Source organism: Rhea americana, unplaced genomic scaffold (genome assembly GCF_003343005.1).
Source record: "Rhea americana isolate MKP2758 unplaced genomic scaffold, rheAme1 scaffold_19, whole genome shotgun sequence".
Classification (NCBI taxonomy): domain Eukaryota; kingdom Metazoa; phylum Chordata; class Aves; order Rheiformes; family Rheidae; genus Rhea; species Rhea americana.
In genome coordinates this window covers 1,081,992-1,099,796 of record NW_028186038.1, presented here as the reverse complement: position 1 = coordinate 1,099,796, position 17,805 = coordinate 1,081,992, and the positions used below count along the sequence as shown (strand labels likewise).

The 17,805-nt window shown below is 35.6% G+C and overlaps 1 protein-coding gene across 1 annotated transcript in view; it reads right to left on the bottom strand.

The window, feature by feature from the left end:
• The window catches only part of ERC2 (ELKS/RAB6-interacting/CAST family member 2), a 499,935-nt gene that overhangs the window by 216,112 nt on the left and 266,018 nt on the right, over positions 1–17,805 (bottom strand). Inside the window, exon 16 of the mRNA XM_085302360.1 lies at positions 14,294–14,454. Within this exon, the coding sequence (XP_085158486.1) occupies positions 14,294–14,454 (161 nt within the window). The remainder of the gene's footprint in view (positions 1–14,293; positions 14,455–17,805) is intronic.

Genomic DNA, 17,805 nt, shown 5'->3' with positions numbered 1-17,805 from the left:
ACTGCTGCAAACTATGGAAATGTAAAAGCTGTTAAAAATGTATTAAATGCTGTCCATGCCACAAAGGTACTAGTGTAAAATGACCTTAAGTTTACAGGCTCCCTATGAAGGCAGAACAGTAATCTGCTCTGCTTCTCCTAATGAATAACAAATGGGCCTTCACAATTCATTTAGTTCAGTACAAGCTGCCATTACAACCCATTTTGTTTTTTTAACTTTGTGGTAATGTATCATCTTGCCTGGCTTTATGTCATCTTCTAGAAGGTCACCAAAGGTATGTAACTCCACTCTTACTAATGAAAAAAGAAGGAGAAAAAAAGAGAGAGATGACAAATTTTGACGAAGCACCAACCAGTCCATTCTGATATGCTGTATCGCACGTTGGCGCTCATACTTCCTACATGAAAATGCTTCCTGTTCTGTAAAGGAGGAGGTTGGGAAATCACCAAAGTCTTCAATGTTACTTTGTATTTTTCAACTCATAACTAAAATATGACAATTTCTGTGAAATTTAGGAAGTCCTTGGGTTTCTTTTCACTTCCAGCTGATTTTTGTTATGCCCTAAAATTTAATCTGAATCTGTATGTTCAAAAAGGAATTAAAAGACCACAAATATTTATCTTTATTTCACAGGTATTTAGAAACATGTATTATGTTGCTATGGACAATTAGCCTTTTATCCAATTTTACTTGATAGTTTAACTCACCCACCCTAAGGTTTTAATTATCCCCTCTGTCTGCATGCTCAGGCCTCAATTCCTGCAGCTGGAAATCTGCCTCAGTGATGTTATAACCTTGTTAATGTAACAAAAGAGGAGTTTACTTAAAACTGTACTGACTATGGACTTAAGCCAAATTTACTTGAAAGAGGAAAGAGACTGTCAAAAATCCTACAGTAAACACAGAAATGCAGTTCTTTCATAACCTTCACCTTAATTCATAGAGACAAGCAATTTACATGTAAGTGGATTCATATGGCCTGCGAGGGGCCTCCTCTCTGGCACTGGACTATTCTTCATACCCTACCCCCGGCTTTAACAAAAAAAAGGAAAAAAAAAGGGAAAAAAAAAAAAAAAAAACCCAACCGCTCACTTTACAGAAATGGCAGAGGATCTGCAATCTTTTTAATCACAATAAAACATAATTAAGATAAACATTTATAAAGCTAGTCAGTATCAATAAAGGCCGCATAATTTCACAAGGCYGACTGCAAGTTCAGCTAGTCCTTTGTCAAATACATATTTTGAATTCAATAAAGCTTTTATTTGAAGAGTGTAATGTTGCACTTTTAATGAGATAATAGTTACATTAGCTTTAAGTGGAAGTTGCTTGTCATAGACTGATATCCCCCATTCATTTAGTTGCCAAATTACAGTAGGGATTTCCTAAATTCATCTGTTAATTAGATTCTTTTCTAGGTTAGAGACTAACAAAAACTTACATTAGACTAAACATAACATCACTATATCGAAGTGCTGAAGGGAGATCTTTCTAAGAGAGGAAAAAATATAAGCTGTTTTTTTTAATACAACTGCGAAAAGACTGTAGGCAATTTCCATCCCGACTGGATCCTTTTATTATTGTTTTTTCAGAGGGGACGTGATGGGAGGAGCACCAGTGGGTGGCTGGGTAGGAGATGCCTATGCACAGCCAGCGCACTGATTTGCCACAAGAAACATAATGGAAACTGGTTTTGTTTCACCAGCTTTATTTCAGCTGTGCTTTTTGACAAAATATATCAGCGGGGGGAGTGGGGAAGGGTTGCAAAACAAACCTGGAAAGCAGTCAAGTGTCTTTCACGCACACTGAAAGTTTAAATATTTTTGAAAAGGTAAAAAGTCTTTTCTTTAAGCTCATGAATGTCAGAGTATTTTCTGCTCTGTTAAAAGGGTATTAGGTTGCTGGATGTCAGATGAAGATCTAGCACACTTCTAGGGCTCGTATTCTTTAGGTGTTATGTAATCAACATCTGCTTTTACGCTACTGAATCTCACAATAGTTCCAGCACCAGCTGCTGCTCTAAACCTCCACAGACATGAAAATAACTACTTACCTTGTGTTTACAGACCACACAGAAAAGTTTCTCAAAAATAGTTATAAAAGGCCTGGATCAGATTGTCCAGTTTAAAAAAAAAAAAAAAAAAAAAAAAGTTATACAACACAGTAAATTCTCTAAATATAATTAGAAAATCCCGTATTTTGGAGCTGCCTCTTCATACTAACTGCATGACTCCTTCCCAGCCAGTCTTCATGACAGCAGGCCATAAGATGCCAAACTGTCACGAAATCTCCCCAGGGCTGCTCAGCGCCTGATGCAAACATGTCCTAGGCTCACGTCTGACTGCATTTTCTCCACAACTCTTCCAAGCCCAAGAATATAAAAGTAAAATTACATTCTCACAGACATAGATTTAAGTGGCACTCAGATTTAGTTCAATAACTCAAATTCACGACCCACATAATATAAGGATTTGTAACTATCTAGGCTAGTTTTGTTTGTGTATTCCACAGAGGTGACAAATTATTTTAGCTGTCTTATAAAACCTACCTCAGGTGTATTCCCCTAAGAACCTATCTCTGCTTCCTAACCATAAAGATAGCTCAGGGGGGCTTCAAAAACAAAAGAACAAGATGGTAAATTTAATGATTGTCTCTCTGTTAAACCAATCTACATCTGTCCTTCTAAATAGCAGATGAGAGCCATGTAAGTTAGCCTTTGAAATGATGCAAGATGAGTTAGGTGGGAAGCAAAAAAGAAGAAACCCTAGAGATTATATTGGTTTTAGCAATARGGTGATTCTCAGAGGCCTTTGTAGACTGATTTTGGTCAGGGCCAAACACAACAAAGATAAACTATATGTTTGAGGCCGGAGAGGTTAGAAACTGGGAGGAATCTAACCACAAAAAAGTGTTTTTAAATTTCTACTGTAAGCCAATGAATTACAGTTCCCCTTAGTATCTGCACAGTTCCTAAACTAAAGCTTTGTGTTTTTTGAGAAATTCAGTATTATACATATGCAGTCTTTCACCTTCATCCTTTGATATACTTTTAACTACCAAAACACAATACTTTCATCAGAATTAGACAAGCTCCTCTACAAATGCTGCAGTACTATTTATCAACAATTGAAAAAATTTTCCACTAACAATAATAATTCTACATAAATTTGTGTTATTATTAAGTTTTAATTTTGTCTTGAAAAGTTTACCCAGGCTGTTGAAGCCACTATACACTAAGSAACCAAGCCAAGGTTTTATCCTTGACACAAGGGGCAATCCTCACTGTTCTGCATGACTGACTGATAATAGCCGTGTATACGAACACCGCTAAGGATAGGTACGAAAATCTTTTTTTTTTTTTTTTTAATCTATATCACCTTTTAAAAAACAGAGGTCAAGATGATAGAGAGTGAGATTTTTGTGCTCTGAAACCTAAAAGCTTGTTCACAATCAGARAAAATCAGGATGAGTTCATCCTAATTCCCACTGCATCCAGCCATTACATAAGTCATCACCTGGCAGTCTCCACTAAACCGCACGGAAAGTTCATCAGAAATTCAGTGCTGTTCATCAGAAATTCAGTGTTTCAGCACATTTCTGTGGGAATACCTTGAACAACAACTCCATATGCCATATTTTACCAATAACAGAAGAATTCTTTTCTGACTAATTTCTACTCTCATACTGTTTAGATAGTGTAGACGCAGTATAACATAACACATGCACTTTTTTGCATGTTTACTATGGTGTTGCTTAACGGCTCATAGAGGACAGGAGCCCATTATGCTTGGCAGTGTTTAAATAAAGAGTATTGAAMGGTCCTTATACTCTAAACAAGACAGCTATACCCGGTGCAGTGGGAGAGAGAAAAAAAAAAACTCCAGAACAACAAGTGTGAAGTTACTTTCTTGATTTTAGACCGGTGTATGAGTGTGTTCCCCTCCATTAAAAACTTTGAAATCYTTTGACCAATTTCAAGAGAGATGGATAGACTTCCATGACAATAAATTCATACAGGTTTCATTACATCAGTAAGATAAGTGATTTAACAGTAAGATAAATGAGAGTAAGATAGGTAAGATAAATCTTACCTATGCCCTCTCAGGCAGAAAGGCTGCCCCATGCACTCACCCCGTACTAAGCGCACAGGAGAGCTCATGCAAATGCCTCAGACGTAAGAAGAAAAAATCCAAGCACATCCTACACCTTATTAGACACTAAAGAAYCCACATAGAGGAGATAAAGCAGTAGGAACTAGGATTTATTTTTCCACAGCACACAGAGAAGTACCTGTTTTATGGGGTTCATGGTAAGAGGGGAGAAAGCAAGTGTGAGGAGGAGGAGCAATGGATTTACTTCACAGCACTTAAGAGTCTTGGATAGTCAGGGAAAGCAAGTTGAACCTTTCATTTCTGCCGCTAGAAAAATGGTTCCTATCTGGCTGCTTCTGACTCTCTTCTCTCCTAACTTTCTAAATCCTTTTCCTCTTAACAGAAAAAAAATCATATACATTTCTAAGCACATTTTATATTTCTGATTAGACAATATTAAAAAATAATCCAGTAATATAGTTTATATGACACAAACCTCTAAATTTGTTTGGTTCTCCAGCTTCAAAAGTCTGAGTTCATATTAAGTCTAGCATTGTCCCACTGGACAGATCCTCAGCTCATAAGTCCTACCATTGAATTGTAATGTCCTAGGTCTCAAATACGYAAGATTTGCAGTTGGAAAAAGGGAAAAACTGACCCATCATATTTTGAGGTCTAAAATGCAGAAACATCTGCTAGAATCATATTCAGTTGGCTGAGGGTTAGGAATATGGGAGCCTGCAGTTGATCAGCACTGCCCTAGGTGTCACAGAGGCCAATGGGAATTACACTAAGAGGGTTTCAGTAGACAAGGGCGTAATTCAGTCAGCTTAAAAAAAAAAATCATGAAACAGAAGCCTAACTCTTTTTTTTCTTTTTTCCTTTCAGCCTCCTACTTCTTCCTTGCTGTCTAGTGAGCCACTTGTTCTTTTGACTATACTATCAGAGATGGAGGTCTTCACATTCCCATGCTGGCTAAAGTTCAAAACAYGTATCATACTATTTCATCACTTTTACCATTACTGATTTTTTAGCTAATAAAAGCACTTAGAACAAACAGAATATAGTTTTGTCAAGATCAGTGCTAGCAGAGCACAGTTTTTTTCTAGAGTATTATTCTTCTGGTACAATGATTTTGTTGCTTTTATTTTCTTACATGAAAAAAAAAATGATGTTGTGCAAAGGAAACCAGGAAAAAAAAAGCGACCATTTAATTTTTACTAGAAAGCTTATGAGCTGCTTCTTTGTTATCTAAAGGTTTACATGTCAAACACTCCAGTCAGTTAACTTGAGATAAAAATGTGAAGTTTCCTTAGAGAATATACTTCAAAGTATAACTTTCCTTTGGAAAAGTCCAGGTTTTGATTTTCATTCTTCAAGTTTTTACAGTTCTCTTCCTTTTATCATTGCCGATGTTTCACTGAATACTAATTCATAACTGCAATCTTTCTATTCTGTTCTTGCTTTTATATGTTATCTTTCTCACCAGCGTTGCATTCGGAATACTATTCTACTTCACATGATTTTAAAATGCTACAAATCAAGAYATAGCATGGATTACTCTGGTGTATTTCAAACCCATTCAGCCCTAATGCATTTGTTAATTCAATCAAGAAGTGCATCTTCATTTAAAGAGGATGATTTAAAAAAGGGGGGGGGCAAAAATGAGAAGTAAATATTACGATTTTAAATTGCAACTGTTTCTTCAATTGTAAATCCACTTGTAAATGGAAGTGATCTATATTACCAAAGAAAGATTAGAAGATTCAGCACCTCAGACTCCTAGAGGAAGCTTGTGGCATCTGTAAACCTGAATCAGTGGGAATTCTGTCTGTCCTCTAAGCAATCCTATCYCTAGAGAAGGTAACTGTCATTTTTCATTCTCGCAACCTACACTTTAAAACAATTATTTTGCCACTTGTATCATCTTGTAAATCCACTTATTTCCTGTAGTTCAACAAAATATGCCAAGGGCTATTCAGAGTGTGACCTTTAATCTTTCCAGAGTTATTAGTTGACTTAATATAACAGGAACATGAAAAAAAGGTTTAAAAACATCTGATTATTAACTATGCATAGCCAGTTTGTTTCGGTAAGGGAGCAATGTGGGAGGAAATAGCACATACTTCAGAGACAAAATACAATTTAGGAGCATGGTTCAAGAACAGCCAAAGAGCAAAAGTAACCATTTATGGGCCTCTTGCCCATGAATTTGTCCAACCTCTTTTTGAGCCAGCTGATGCTGTCTGCCTTCTGGGGAAGCAAGTTCCAGGAGATCACCAGCCCCTCGGTAAAGCAGGGCTTTCTGTCATCTCTTTGGAATTGGTCACTGAGTAATCTCAACAAGTGCCTGAAATTTCTCTTCCTGAGGGATTTGGCAAACAATAGTTCTGCATGCAGCTTGTCCGCTGTCCCCGCCTCTGTGATTCTCTAAACTTCAACCATATCCTCCCCCCAGCAGCTTTCTCTTCTCCAAAACGAAGAGTCTTTAGGTCTCTCCTCAGAAAGCAGCTGTAGTGTCCCCTTGATCTCTCTAACATTCAAGTGCTGGGGAAAGTACTAGAGGAAGTAATGCTGCCACCAGACCCTAAGAGGTATTGTGGAATTTCCAACAGAAAATGTTTGTGGGGGCACTGACTTCCAGCTCCGTATCTCTGTTTTCGTATTGAGAGAGGAYAGAGAATTAATGGTAACACAATCAGCAAGGAAAGTGTAATACTACAATATAGGGATGCAGCTACAGTTCAAATCCCCTCCTGCCTAGCAGATACCTCAGACCATATGGGTCACAGGAACCTGGAGGACCTTCTTTACAAATAGAGAGCCACAAGCAAAGCCTCCTGCTAGAGAGAACAGTTCGCAGAAACTTCGTAAGTTTAAACTTCTATAGTTTCCTGAAAACGTTAATCACAGAAACACACGATGCTTAAACCAAAATAATTACGAGATGAACAAAAAAGTGGGTCAAAAACCAGACCCATGTGCTAGATCAAAAAAGTATATACTTTTGTTATGATCATCTATGTGTTACTTGTTGACTACGCTGAATCATTCTTTCTGGTTTGTTTTCAGTGAATAATTTTGTGACATAAAAAGCACAATTGCCTTTCCATACTACAAAAGAAGACATCTCCCTCTGGGAGGGAAACATATTCAGAGGTTGCTAGTGTGTTCTCCTGCTGTCTAAAGGGGACCAGAAACATGGAAGATGCTTCAGCTCCATTTACTGGGATATCCACATAAAAACAGGCAAAATCTAGCATCTCATATCATGTTTCAGTGAAATACTAAATTCTTCTCACCAACCTTCAATAGAAGAAGGTGCAAATATATTTTGAAAGTAATTTAGTGCTTTAACAAGATAAAAATGAAGAAAAGAAATGGTACACTTCCTTCTCACTCTGATGAGATTTCAAACATCACATACTTTATAAAACAAAATACATTATTATTTCAATCTGAATGTATAATGCTCTCAAGTGCACAGAAAGTTGGTGACAGTCATTTATCTTTAAATATGTGAAGTGCTTTGCCAAGCAAACAGTTCACTCATCCTGTTCTCAGAGAGAAACATTTTTATTGCTTTGTCCCCCTTCATTGTTTACAAAAGAAAAACTCCAGAAAGCTTCTGTTCCACAGAACAAAGCCTTCATTTGGGTTTCTCTAATCTTTATGGTGTTTGCAAGTTGGTGTCAAAAATGTTAGTCAAGGCATGCTGTGTTACAGGTCTGTGGGGCAAAAGCAGTCACAAGAGACTTTCCACCCAAGTTAGGAGACCACATTTCCATTCTAACTACTTCCTATGGAAGTCACAGTTGTATCAACATCCTGCTGTTTTGTTTGTATTTAACTTGGGCTATGACTCTCTACACGCTCAGCATGAATCCTACAATTAAATGGAAGCAGTCCACAGGTTACTAAAAAACAGTCTAGTGTTCTATATTTGAAATGGTACAATTTTTGAGACAATCAACTTGCTATCCACCAACTGGATGTGTTTAGAGTATATATTACTAGAGCTGAAATAAGCCAGAAGAATCTCTAATAAAATTGTGCAAAATGGTAAACTATTTCCAGAAATTATTTTTCCTCTACATCTATTTATGCACTAGTCTGTTATCTGATCTATTAAAAGACCTATAGTCTGACCTATCTGACCTATTTTAAAAAATTCACATGGTAGAGAAACTACCATGTTTCCTTCAGCTATCTGTTCAGCTGTTCAGCTATCTTTCCCAAGATACAAGCTAAAATTTAGTTAGACCTGAGAAATTAAAATAATTATTCAAAAGCATTTGAGTTCCAAAATAGTACTTTAACAACAGATATCAGATATTTGCTTAAATTTCATACCAAAAAATATCTTTGAAAGTCATGTATCCAGTAACATTTTAGCCTAGAATTATCTGCAAGGGAGGTGGTATCTCCTTTTAGAATAATCCTTCAAAATATCAGCATTTTTAAAAGGACCATAAGCTAAGCACCTTTGCTCATACTTTGTAATAAAGCACCTCAGTTTCCAGCGCAGGCAAGAGAAAGGGTTATCTGCCTCTTTGCCCTACTTTTTGAAGGGGCAGGAGGAAGGGAGAGGAGGGAGAATCACTCCATAACTGTAACATAGAAAGCAGACATTGTCTGTAGGGAAGCAATAGTTTTAAGTGGTTTTAAAAAGYGAGTTTCAAAGAGTAGTTCCACCCYTAAGTCATCTGCCAATTTTTCCTACCTTGCTACAATGTTTTTCTCATYCTTGCTGCTGTATGGAAGACTCCAACAAAAAGGAAATTAACTTAATGACTACATGCAAGTAGAGTTCCTACATTTTCATCAGGGATTTTCCTGTCAGTGAGTCTCCTGCTTCTGGCCTGTGCATGCACAAAACAGGTGAATTGCACACACAATTACTCTGAAATGTTCCAGATGCACTGGATTTACTACTCACACAGAGACTTCAGAAGCAGGTTTGAACATAGCTGTATCCACAGAGATGAGGAAGAAACCACTATCCTTTGGATGACAGAGCCTCCTGGGGTGGAGTAGGGACGTAAATAGAGAAAAATATGTTAAGTGCCTTTCCCACCCCCTCCCYAAGTGCCAGTCTGAGATTGTGATGGATAGAAATTGTAATAAGAGAAGGTAAGGGAAGGACATGAGCTGATTTGTCCAGGTGCTGGAAACATGTCTAGGTTCTCTGGACATCCAACAGCTTTTGTCAGAGCTAAAGCTCCTACTGAGCTGCTACACAGATGTGAAATCCCCAACTTCCACTCAGGTAAAATTTATAGGCAGACAGAAGAGGGTGTGTCTAGGGAAAACCAGATGAATAGCAAACTTCCTTATACCTCGGCCATTAATACTCCATAAAACATTTTGTCTTCCCTACAAACTGTGACTGTGACCCTCTAGTTTTACATCTTACAAAGTCCTCCCCATAGGCTGTGATCCCTGACTTCCAGAATTCATTCAAAGTGCCTCTTCATCACTGTAACCTCCTCAAAATTTCACTTGAAGCCRTTTCTAGATACCCATGCTTAAATCTCCTGCACTAAAAGAAAGGAGGAGATACGGGGACAGACAAATGGACAAGTCTTGTTCTCTTTCCCACAACAAGATAAACTTTCTGCTTGCTCCTTGAACCTATTCATTCTCTTCACTGAATTTGTTGAGCCATGTATAGCTCCAGACCACTATCTGCCACTTGGGACTGGCATCTAGTGGCAAATGCAGCTGCCTTCTCCYTGTTTGGCAGATCAGCTGCCAAATCAACTAATCCAGGAGGTAAAAGTGCAAAGCTCTYGCACAAAAAGTGGCAGATGGTAGGACTGAATGTTTGGTGGAAAAAAAACATTTTACCCCTTTCTTCCCACAAATATTTCATCTTTGACTATGCACAGGTGCTGTTAAAATAATAAAGTAAACATACTGAAAAACAGAGATAAGCAATATTCATTTATTATTTTCAGTGAAAAAAATGATGGGCAGTCTTAAAGGAAGTGATGATTAATTTTATACTGTCACTGTAAGAAAACATATTGCAACCTATCCCAGTTCCCAAATCCCAAATCTAGCCCAATTATCTATCTATCTAATTTTGCTATGGGCATGTCACCAGCATATAGGAAAGGACATCAGCATGAAAGCATTGTGGATGCCTTGTGGTCTGAAAGTATGCTCCACAAATATGGCACTTCGGAAAAATCTGATAAAAAACCCCACCACATCACAGAGCAGAAACTGCTCTTACCCTCAAATTATATTACAAAATGAACAAGCTTTTTTAGGCAAGCTTTCTGAAGTTTTCAGTGGGCTCTGCTCCTTCTTGTGGACTTCTTAGAAAACAAAAAAAAAACCTCTTTGGAAAAAGGAGTCTTGATACATATTTCTAACCAGACATCTCTAATTTCAGGCCAATTCAAACATTTCTATGGATGATAAATACACTTTTTTTAAAAATGTCAGCATGACTTTTGTCACATTAGGCATTACAGAAATAGCTTTTAAATCTATTGCAGGTTTAAAAAAATAATAAGCTCATTGATTTTATTTTGCTCAGAGATAGAATAAGCAGAAAGCATTACAATTAGGCAAAATGATGGATTTGAACACGTGGCGTATTTTGCTGTTAACACGTACGTGTAACCTTCCATTAATGTCAGTATGAGTTGTGTGTGTATTGCAAAAATAATATGACCATAACAAAAAATATTTCCTCCAGAAAGAATGCGGTAATATTATTTGCAGCCATTTGGAAAAATCTCCTATTTAGAAAGCAAAACGCAAATGCAAATCCTTCTCCAAACTTCAASACTGGAATTCTTTAAAATAAATCTTGTCTTTTCATATGTTGGCATCAAGAATAACTAGATGCTTATCTCCTTCCATCAAACTGCCTTTCCTTTAAAAGGTACTGATCCAGTTTCCAATTGAAAAAGATGAACCAGATAATGAAGTAGACTAGGATGCCATCCACTTATAGTCTAAACTTCTTTAAATAACCAATTCTATATGGGAACATGTAATGACCACTGAAGAAGTTATCTAAAACTGACAACTGATTGTAGTCAGTAAATTAAGACGGATCTTGGCAATGTCAGCCAGATGGGCCTAGAACGCAGAGTTATGTTTGGAACTTGAACATTATATAAGCATAGGAAATCATCCTGAATGTCCTTAAACACACAGTTCATGACTATTTGACTGGAAGCCAGCAGTCAAAAACTATAATCACTAAGCATTAAATAATAAAATGATAAATAGAAGTTAGGGTCATTATTGTGAAATAGTAAATTATCTTTAAATATCAGAGAGAAGCCAGATGAAGAAATACTGTTTTAGTGTATTACTACTACACAGAATTGTCATTATTCTGTCAGCAGATGCCTAGCTCTTAGCTAGCTTCTACAATCTACTTCTGAGAACACCATATTCATAAAAAATAATTTAATGCCCTATTTACAATATTCTGTTGCAATGCAGCAGTTTTATAAAGCTTGTTTGACATGCACTTATTTCAGTGAGTAATTTCAAAAATTAAATTACAGTAATAAATTTCTGAATTATTTTTACAAGATATTTACCGATACACATWTATCTATTAGTTTACGCTGTTTAATATATTCTATTAAATTAAATAAATAATCTAGTAAATTTAAAATTAAGACATACATTGATTTAGATGTTCCTGTTTCTAGCAGCAGTCACGTAATCCTTTTTTTTCACAAATGAAAAAAATAAGTATGTTTGCTTTTTTGATGAAGCACTGAAGTTATTTTAGAAGAAATAACTAAAAAGAGGCAATAAGTAAATACAATCATGCAAATTTCTGCCACTATTCTCATTATTTATTCTGTTTAGTAATATTGTGCTATGTGTTTTAAATACTGCTGCATTCATTAACTCTATTTTGTGTCTCCTAGATCACCAAAACCCATCCTGAAGTCTGAAAGCCATACGCAGTTATTTCCATCACACTTACCACAAGCAAAAGTTCTGCTCAAAACGTTACAAATAAACTTACGAAACCATTAGGCTATCGCTCAAACACATTAGTTGACTCCATAAACACCACACAAGTGACCAAAACTCTTTTTTAGAATAGGACTACACTTTGAAGTTCTTTCTCCAATATGAACTCTTTTTTACATSTATTCCAGAAATTAAAAAGTTAGCATGTAATTAAAAATAGTGTATATCATTTTTTTTTTTTATGAAAGTAAATTCTAATCTCAACTAAGTTACTAGCTGAGCTCACAGGACTTCAATGGGGCTCATCTATACATGTAAGTTAGAGCATCAGGCTCTTACAGGTAAGCACTAGATACAGCACTAGATAGCTGGGAAAGCTACCTAGGAGAGGAAGATGGTTAGGTAACCCTCTCCTACATAATCCCCCTATAACGCATGCATTATAATTTATAGTAGTTTACTATTTTAGGTTACACAGGTTATAACTTGTAGATTTTCAAACAAATTGGAGCTCCTTTTTGGATTAAAAATGAAAAAYGTATATGAAAATTGCTTTTATAGAAGTCAGAAAAAATGGTAAGGGAAGAAAAAAATATACGTATTTACAAGCCTAACAAATTAGCAATCAAGAAACCAAAGGCAAAAAGTAAAACAAAAATACATAAGAAAGTAGTCTTTTACAAATGAAACAGAAGGAACACTAATGACTACACAAATAAAGAAAAAATTTAACAAGCAAAAATATTTCAGTTTTAATAGTAATTTTTACTGTCAGTAAAATAGCTCCATATCTTTATATCTCATTTTAACTTTCAAATCTTCCTAGCCTGGACCTTTGATAGCTGGATCTTTCACCACCAGAACAATCTACTGTCTTTCACTCATAAAATGGAACATATTTTTATCAAAAGAAGAAAAAAAATCAAATTTCATCTAGCTTTTGCCAACCTCACCTCCCAAACTGAAAATACATGCCTTATTCAGCTCTTCAATATCCAGAATTTTCTGCATACTCAACCAAAAAAATCACGCTAACAGAACACTTCTTAACTGTACTTTTTAACTGTATTACTGTGAAAATTATGATCACTTATAGGARAAAAAAAAGAATCATTCTTACTGTTAGGGCAAAAACTAAGCATGTACTCAAAGAAATAGACCAAAGCACTACAAAAACACATGACTTCATGAAATGCACTACCATTGACCATCTGATTTATTATAGCTGAATCAATATGTGCATATACAGCAAAAATCAAAAAACTAAATAAAATGTTATCCGATATAAAATCACAGGCTCACTACTACGAAGTATCAATTTGCATATGTACTTCCATTTTTCTGACTTCATTGGAAACATTCCTTTTTACATTACAAGTATTTATAATGTTGCACCTCCATTACACAGTAGCCATTCTTAAAATCTGCTTTTATAAAACTATATCAAGCATATATCTTCATTTGCCATGTTGTCTTATTTACAGTAAAAGTATTAAATAATTTTTCTGATTATTTATCTTACTTTAAGTGTGAAGACTTTTACAATAACTTACCTGAAGTTTTTTKTTTTTTTTTTTTTTTTTCCCAATGAAACAGTCTCAAAATTACAACCCTGGATTTCCTTTTTTGAATGTTAACTACATACTTATCAGCCCAGCCAAGTCCTAACCGGTTAACGCATTTTGGCAAACACCAATTTCAAAGATTGTCTCATAGCTTTAACATGGTATAACTACAAATGTTTTCATTTATTATGGGAATTTAAACTTAAATTATAGGCCTATCTTCCTTCTTCCTTTTTTCTGTTGTGTGCTTATAAACAGTAATAAATAGTAATAATGACTGATAAGTTTTTTTAAAAAAAACTAATTAATTTCAGCAGACTTTGTACCATCTATACAAAGCCGGTAAATCTYGTTCCTTGCATTTGTCACTCACTGAAACTCCAACAGAGGTTTCTCATTGACCCTCTGTTTCCCATGGAAGTTACACTGCACCGATATTTTACTCACATGTAATAAAGAACAGCTTTCAAAAAGCTTTCAGCATGTCAGTTATGGACTACTTTTAAAATGAAGCCTGTGCACTTCTACATTTTACACCATTAGAAGTCCTAAAATTCAGACTTTAGGATATCTAAACGTATACACGTAGAAAAAAAATATTTGCCAAAAGAAAAATCTCTTATTGCAACAAGTAATTTTCATTTTTCTAGATATTAGAGAAATAAATGTACTCACTTCATTTCTAGAATTTCTTCAAGCTGTTTTCTCCGCTCTATTCTTAGGTTAGCCAGATGCGCTTCCTTCTCAGCCAAAGACTGCTGTGTTGAGGCAAGACGGGCTTTGGTAGAATCTAACTCTTGTCTAGTCTTTTCCAAGGCATTCATCAGTTCTTCTACCTAAAAGTGAGAGAACTTTCTAAGCTTCATGTTCTCAGTCAGTCTTTAGGTAAATACAAGAGAAAAACCCACAGAATTATTTTAAGTAAACAGCTGTTAAAATTCATTTCTATCTTAATTGTTTTTAAAATACAAACTTACTAAAAGATCCTTCATGTTTTCACGAATCCATGTAGTAACGAGCAACATTTATACAAACCAGAACAGACACAGCTTGCCAAAAAGCTACTTAAGCTGGGCCACTGCCACGTACAGCCACATTTGATAAATATTTCTTACATCACTTACATTATTGAAACACAGGATGGTAGTAACTCATTATGATAGCAATTTCACAAAGTTTAGATGAAGACATAGATACATATGTTAATATAAAATTGATCATGAACTCCAAGTAATTTTCATCAAAAACAGACATAGCCTTCTGTGCTAGACCAAGTTGTCCAGATAAGCTGTAGATTCTCCATGCTTGGGAATTTTCAGATCTTGAAAAGGAAACCTGGAAGTTTTCTGACTTTGAAGTTATGCTTGCTTTGAGCAGATACCCATGCAGACAAACGCATGACCTCCAGTTGTCCGTTCTACCCTAAATTGTCCTAAGTTTCTGCACTGATTTGTCTGCTATTGTCCTAAGAAAACAACCAAGTTATTTTCCTCAGGACAACTGTGAGAATTTCTGAAATATGAAATATAGGAAGATAAGGGTGATATCGGATCTTTCTTTGGCATTGGTAAATATCAGCTGGCTTTAGGATAAATTGCTTATTGCAGGAGTTCAGAAAACCTCCATGTTTTCAGAAAACATGATTTAGAAGTAAAAAAAGTGTCTGTCATATTGTATCACATTATTTAAAGAACAAAAAGAACAAAGACTCCACATGACACCTGTCTGGTAGCAGCAAAATTTCCTTGTGAGGTGAATCACTACATTCGAAGAACCAGAGGGTCATGAGTAGCCTCTGTGGACCAGGACACTGCCGTGTGATTTCCACATTCTTGCACAAACATTCAAGTGATACAGTTTATACTAAAAGCTGCAAGTATACAACAGAGAATTCATTTATTTTTAGAAGATACAGTGATCTAAAAAATAAATGCTATACTCCCTATATTTTCTTTCTCACCTGCTTTGTCCAAATATCAACATTTTATAAATTAGCTAACATTTTGGAACGGATGTCTAAGTAAAATGAAATGGGAGAGAGAAGGAACAACTGGAATATATCCAATATAAATGCTTCTTCTATAGCACGTTGTTCATGTTACATAAGTCATTGAACAGTGTGCACTTTCATGCAGTGACAAAGTCTGACAATATTCACTGTGGCCATATCATAAGTGCGTCTACAAAGACAGTACGATGCTTTCCCTCACGTTCATGCTTAATTGTTGCTTACCCTCTTCTGTTATCTAAATCCTACTCGCATGCAATCAATGTTTATAAACCACATAATTTTGTTTTAAGTTGAACACACATTGCTTTGCTTGCTTCTCACTTAACAGGTTCAGTAAAGCAAATTAATAGTACAATCTCTATCAGATTATAGTGAGCAGAGGCACACTCTGTTTGGCAATGATACACAGATTACTTACTGCTGTACACCAGCTGCATCTGAAGTCTTTATAAACACTCTAGCAAGGGCAACAGATAGCGCAACGTGTTGGATACATCTAGTACCTAAGTTGTATTTCACCAGAGCAGAATCAGAATTACCAATACACTGAAAGTACTGATCTTCTCAGTACCTTCTTACTCTTCCACTCAGAAAGGCAAATCAGTGTAATATCGGTATAAATGAAACAGCAAGGACTGCTAGCTGTGCCCTACACTCCGTGCAGGTGCAAGATTCCACTAAAGCAGACCCTGAAGAAAGATGAGGGCTATAGAAAGACTTTGAAAAATGGCTATCTAATGCCCTTTCACAGTAAAAGTAGCTAAGAGAAAATACAGTAGAAGGAAATGAATAATAAAAAAAATGTATCTGCATTTGTATCACAGAAAAAATAAAGTAATAGCAGGAAATAATATTTCTTTAAAAATATACTAATACTATTATAATACTATTATAATATAACACCAGATAGTTCATCTTCTATTTTAATACACACAAATACAAATCTACGCTGTCTCCAGCAAGGACAAGCCTCAACTTCTCAAAAATAATGTTTCTCCCTGCTTTCTTGGGCTATTTCTTAATTTCACCCATGTATTTCTTAAAAATTACACAGAGTTTCTGCTGAAAACCATATAATAAAGACTGCAGACTGCATACACCAGGTAGCATACATTAATGGAAACACAAGTGAGGATTCAAGACTGTGAAGTCATTCATTCACACAGACTCTTGCTTCAAGACGGTCTCTCATGTCACTCTTCACTTGCAGATTTGTGTGGCAGATGAGGACCTAATAAGGCAGAACAGCACCACTTCTGTATCTTCAGTCCTCCTCCCTTTCCTTCAGGTTCAGCTGAATTTAGGATCCAGCCTGTTGACTGACTGACCGAGCGCTCATCTAATTTCTTATATAGAACATTAGCTACATTTTAAAAGCAYTTAAAGGAATTAAACAAATGTGAAAACAAAGCTGTGGATTTGTTAAAGTATATTAATACTCACATATCACCAGACAAAAGGACCAGGTTTTAACATGGAAAAAAAAATCTTTAAAAATTTAAATACAAAAAACTTTTCAAACCACAAATCATTAACATATGTAGACTGGAAAGTTACACTTTCATTTACATTTTCAACATAATATTTGCCAGCTGGTTCTTTCTTCACTTTCTGAGTATGACCTAAGTTCAAGAGCTGTATGTTTTCCTAGTTAACTGTCTCACCAACACCTAGAACAGCAACAGCAGAACTTGACTGGAAGGCATTTATAAAAGAAATTGATTTTAAAATATCTTATTATCAAAGATATTTTTATCAAATCTAAGTATGTAATGCTAAAGTTAAACATACAACCACCTTACCTACATGTTTATTATATAACTGGAGTACTTACCTTACACTGTAAAATTAACTTCAAACATTGAAGGTAATTATATCTAGACATAAAAGTTTAGGGAAAAAGGCTGTGTAAAACAGAAATCAAATCCCTGTATTGTATGTATTCTCTTCCTTGATATTAGAACTAAATGATGGCAGAAAATATGAAGGATAAAAGTTCCTTTACTACATCTTTTAGTCCTCTTCTAAGGAATGGAGATAAACCCAGTGCTATTAGTACAAAATTTTAGCTTTTCGAGTCACAGTAAATGCTTCTTTCGGTGCATGTAGGGTCCATGTATGTAGAGGAGAACATGCATCCAGGAGACATTGAAGTGACCCCCGCAYTGGAGGATCA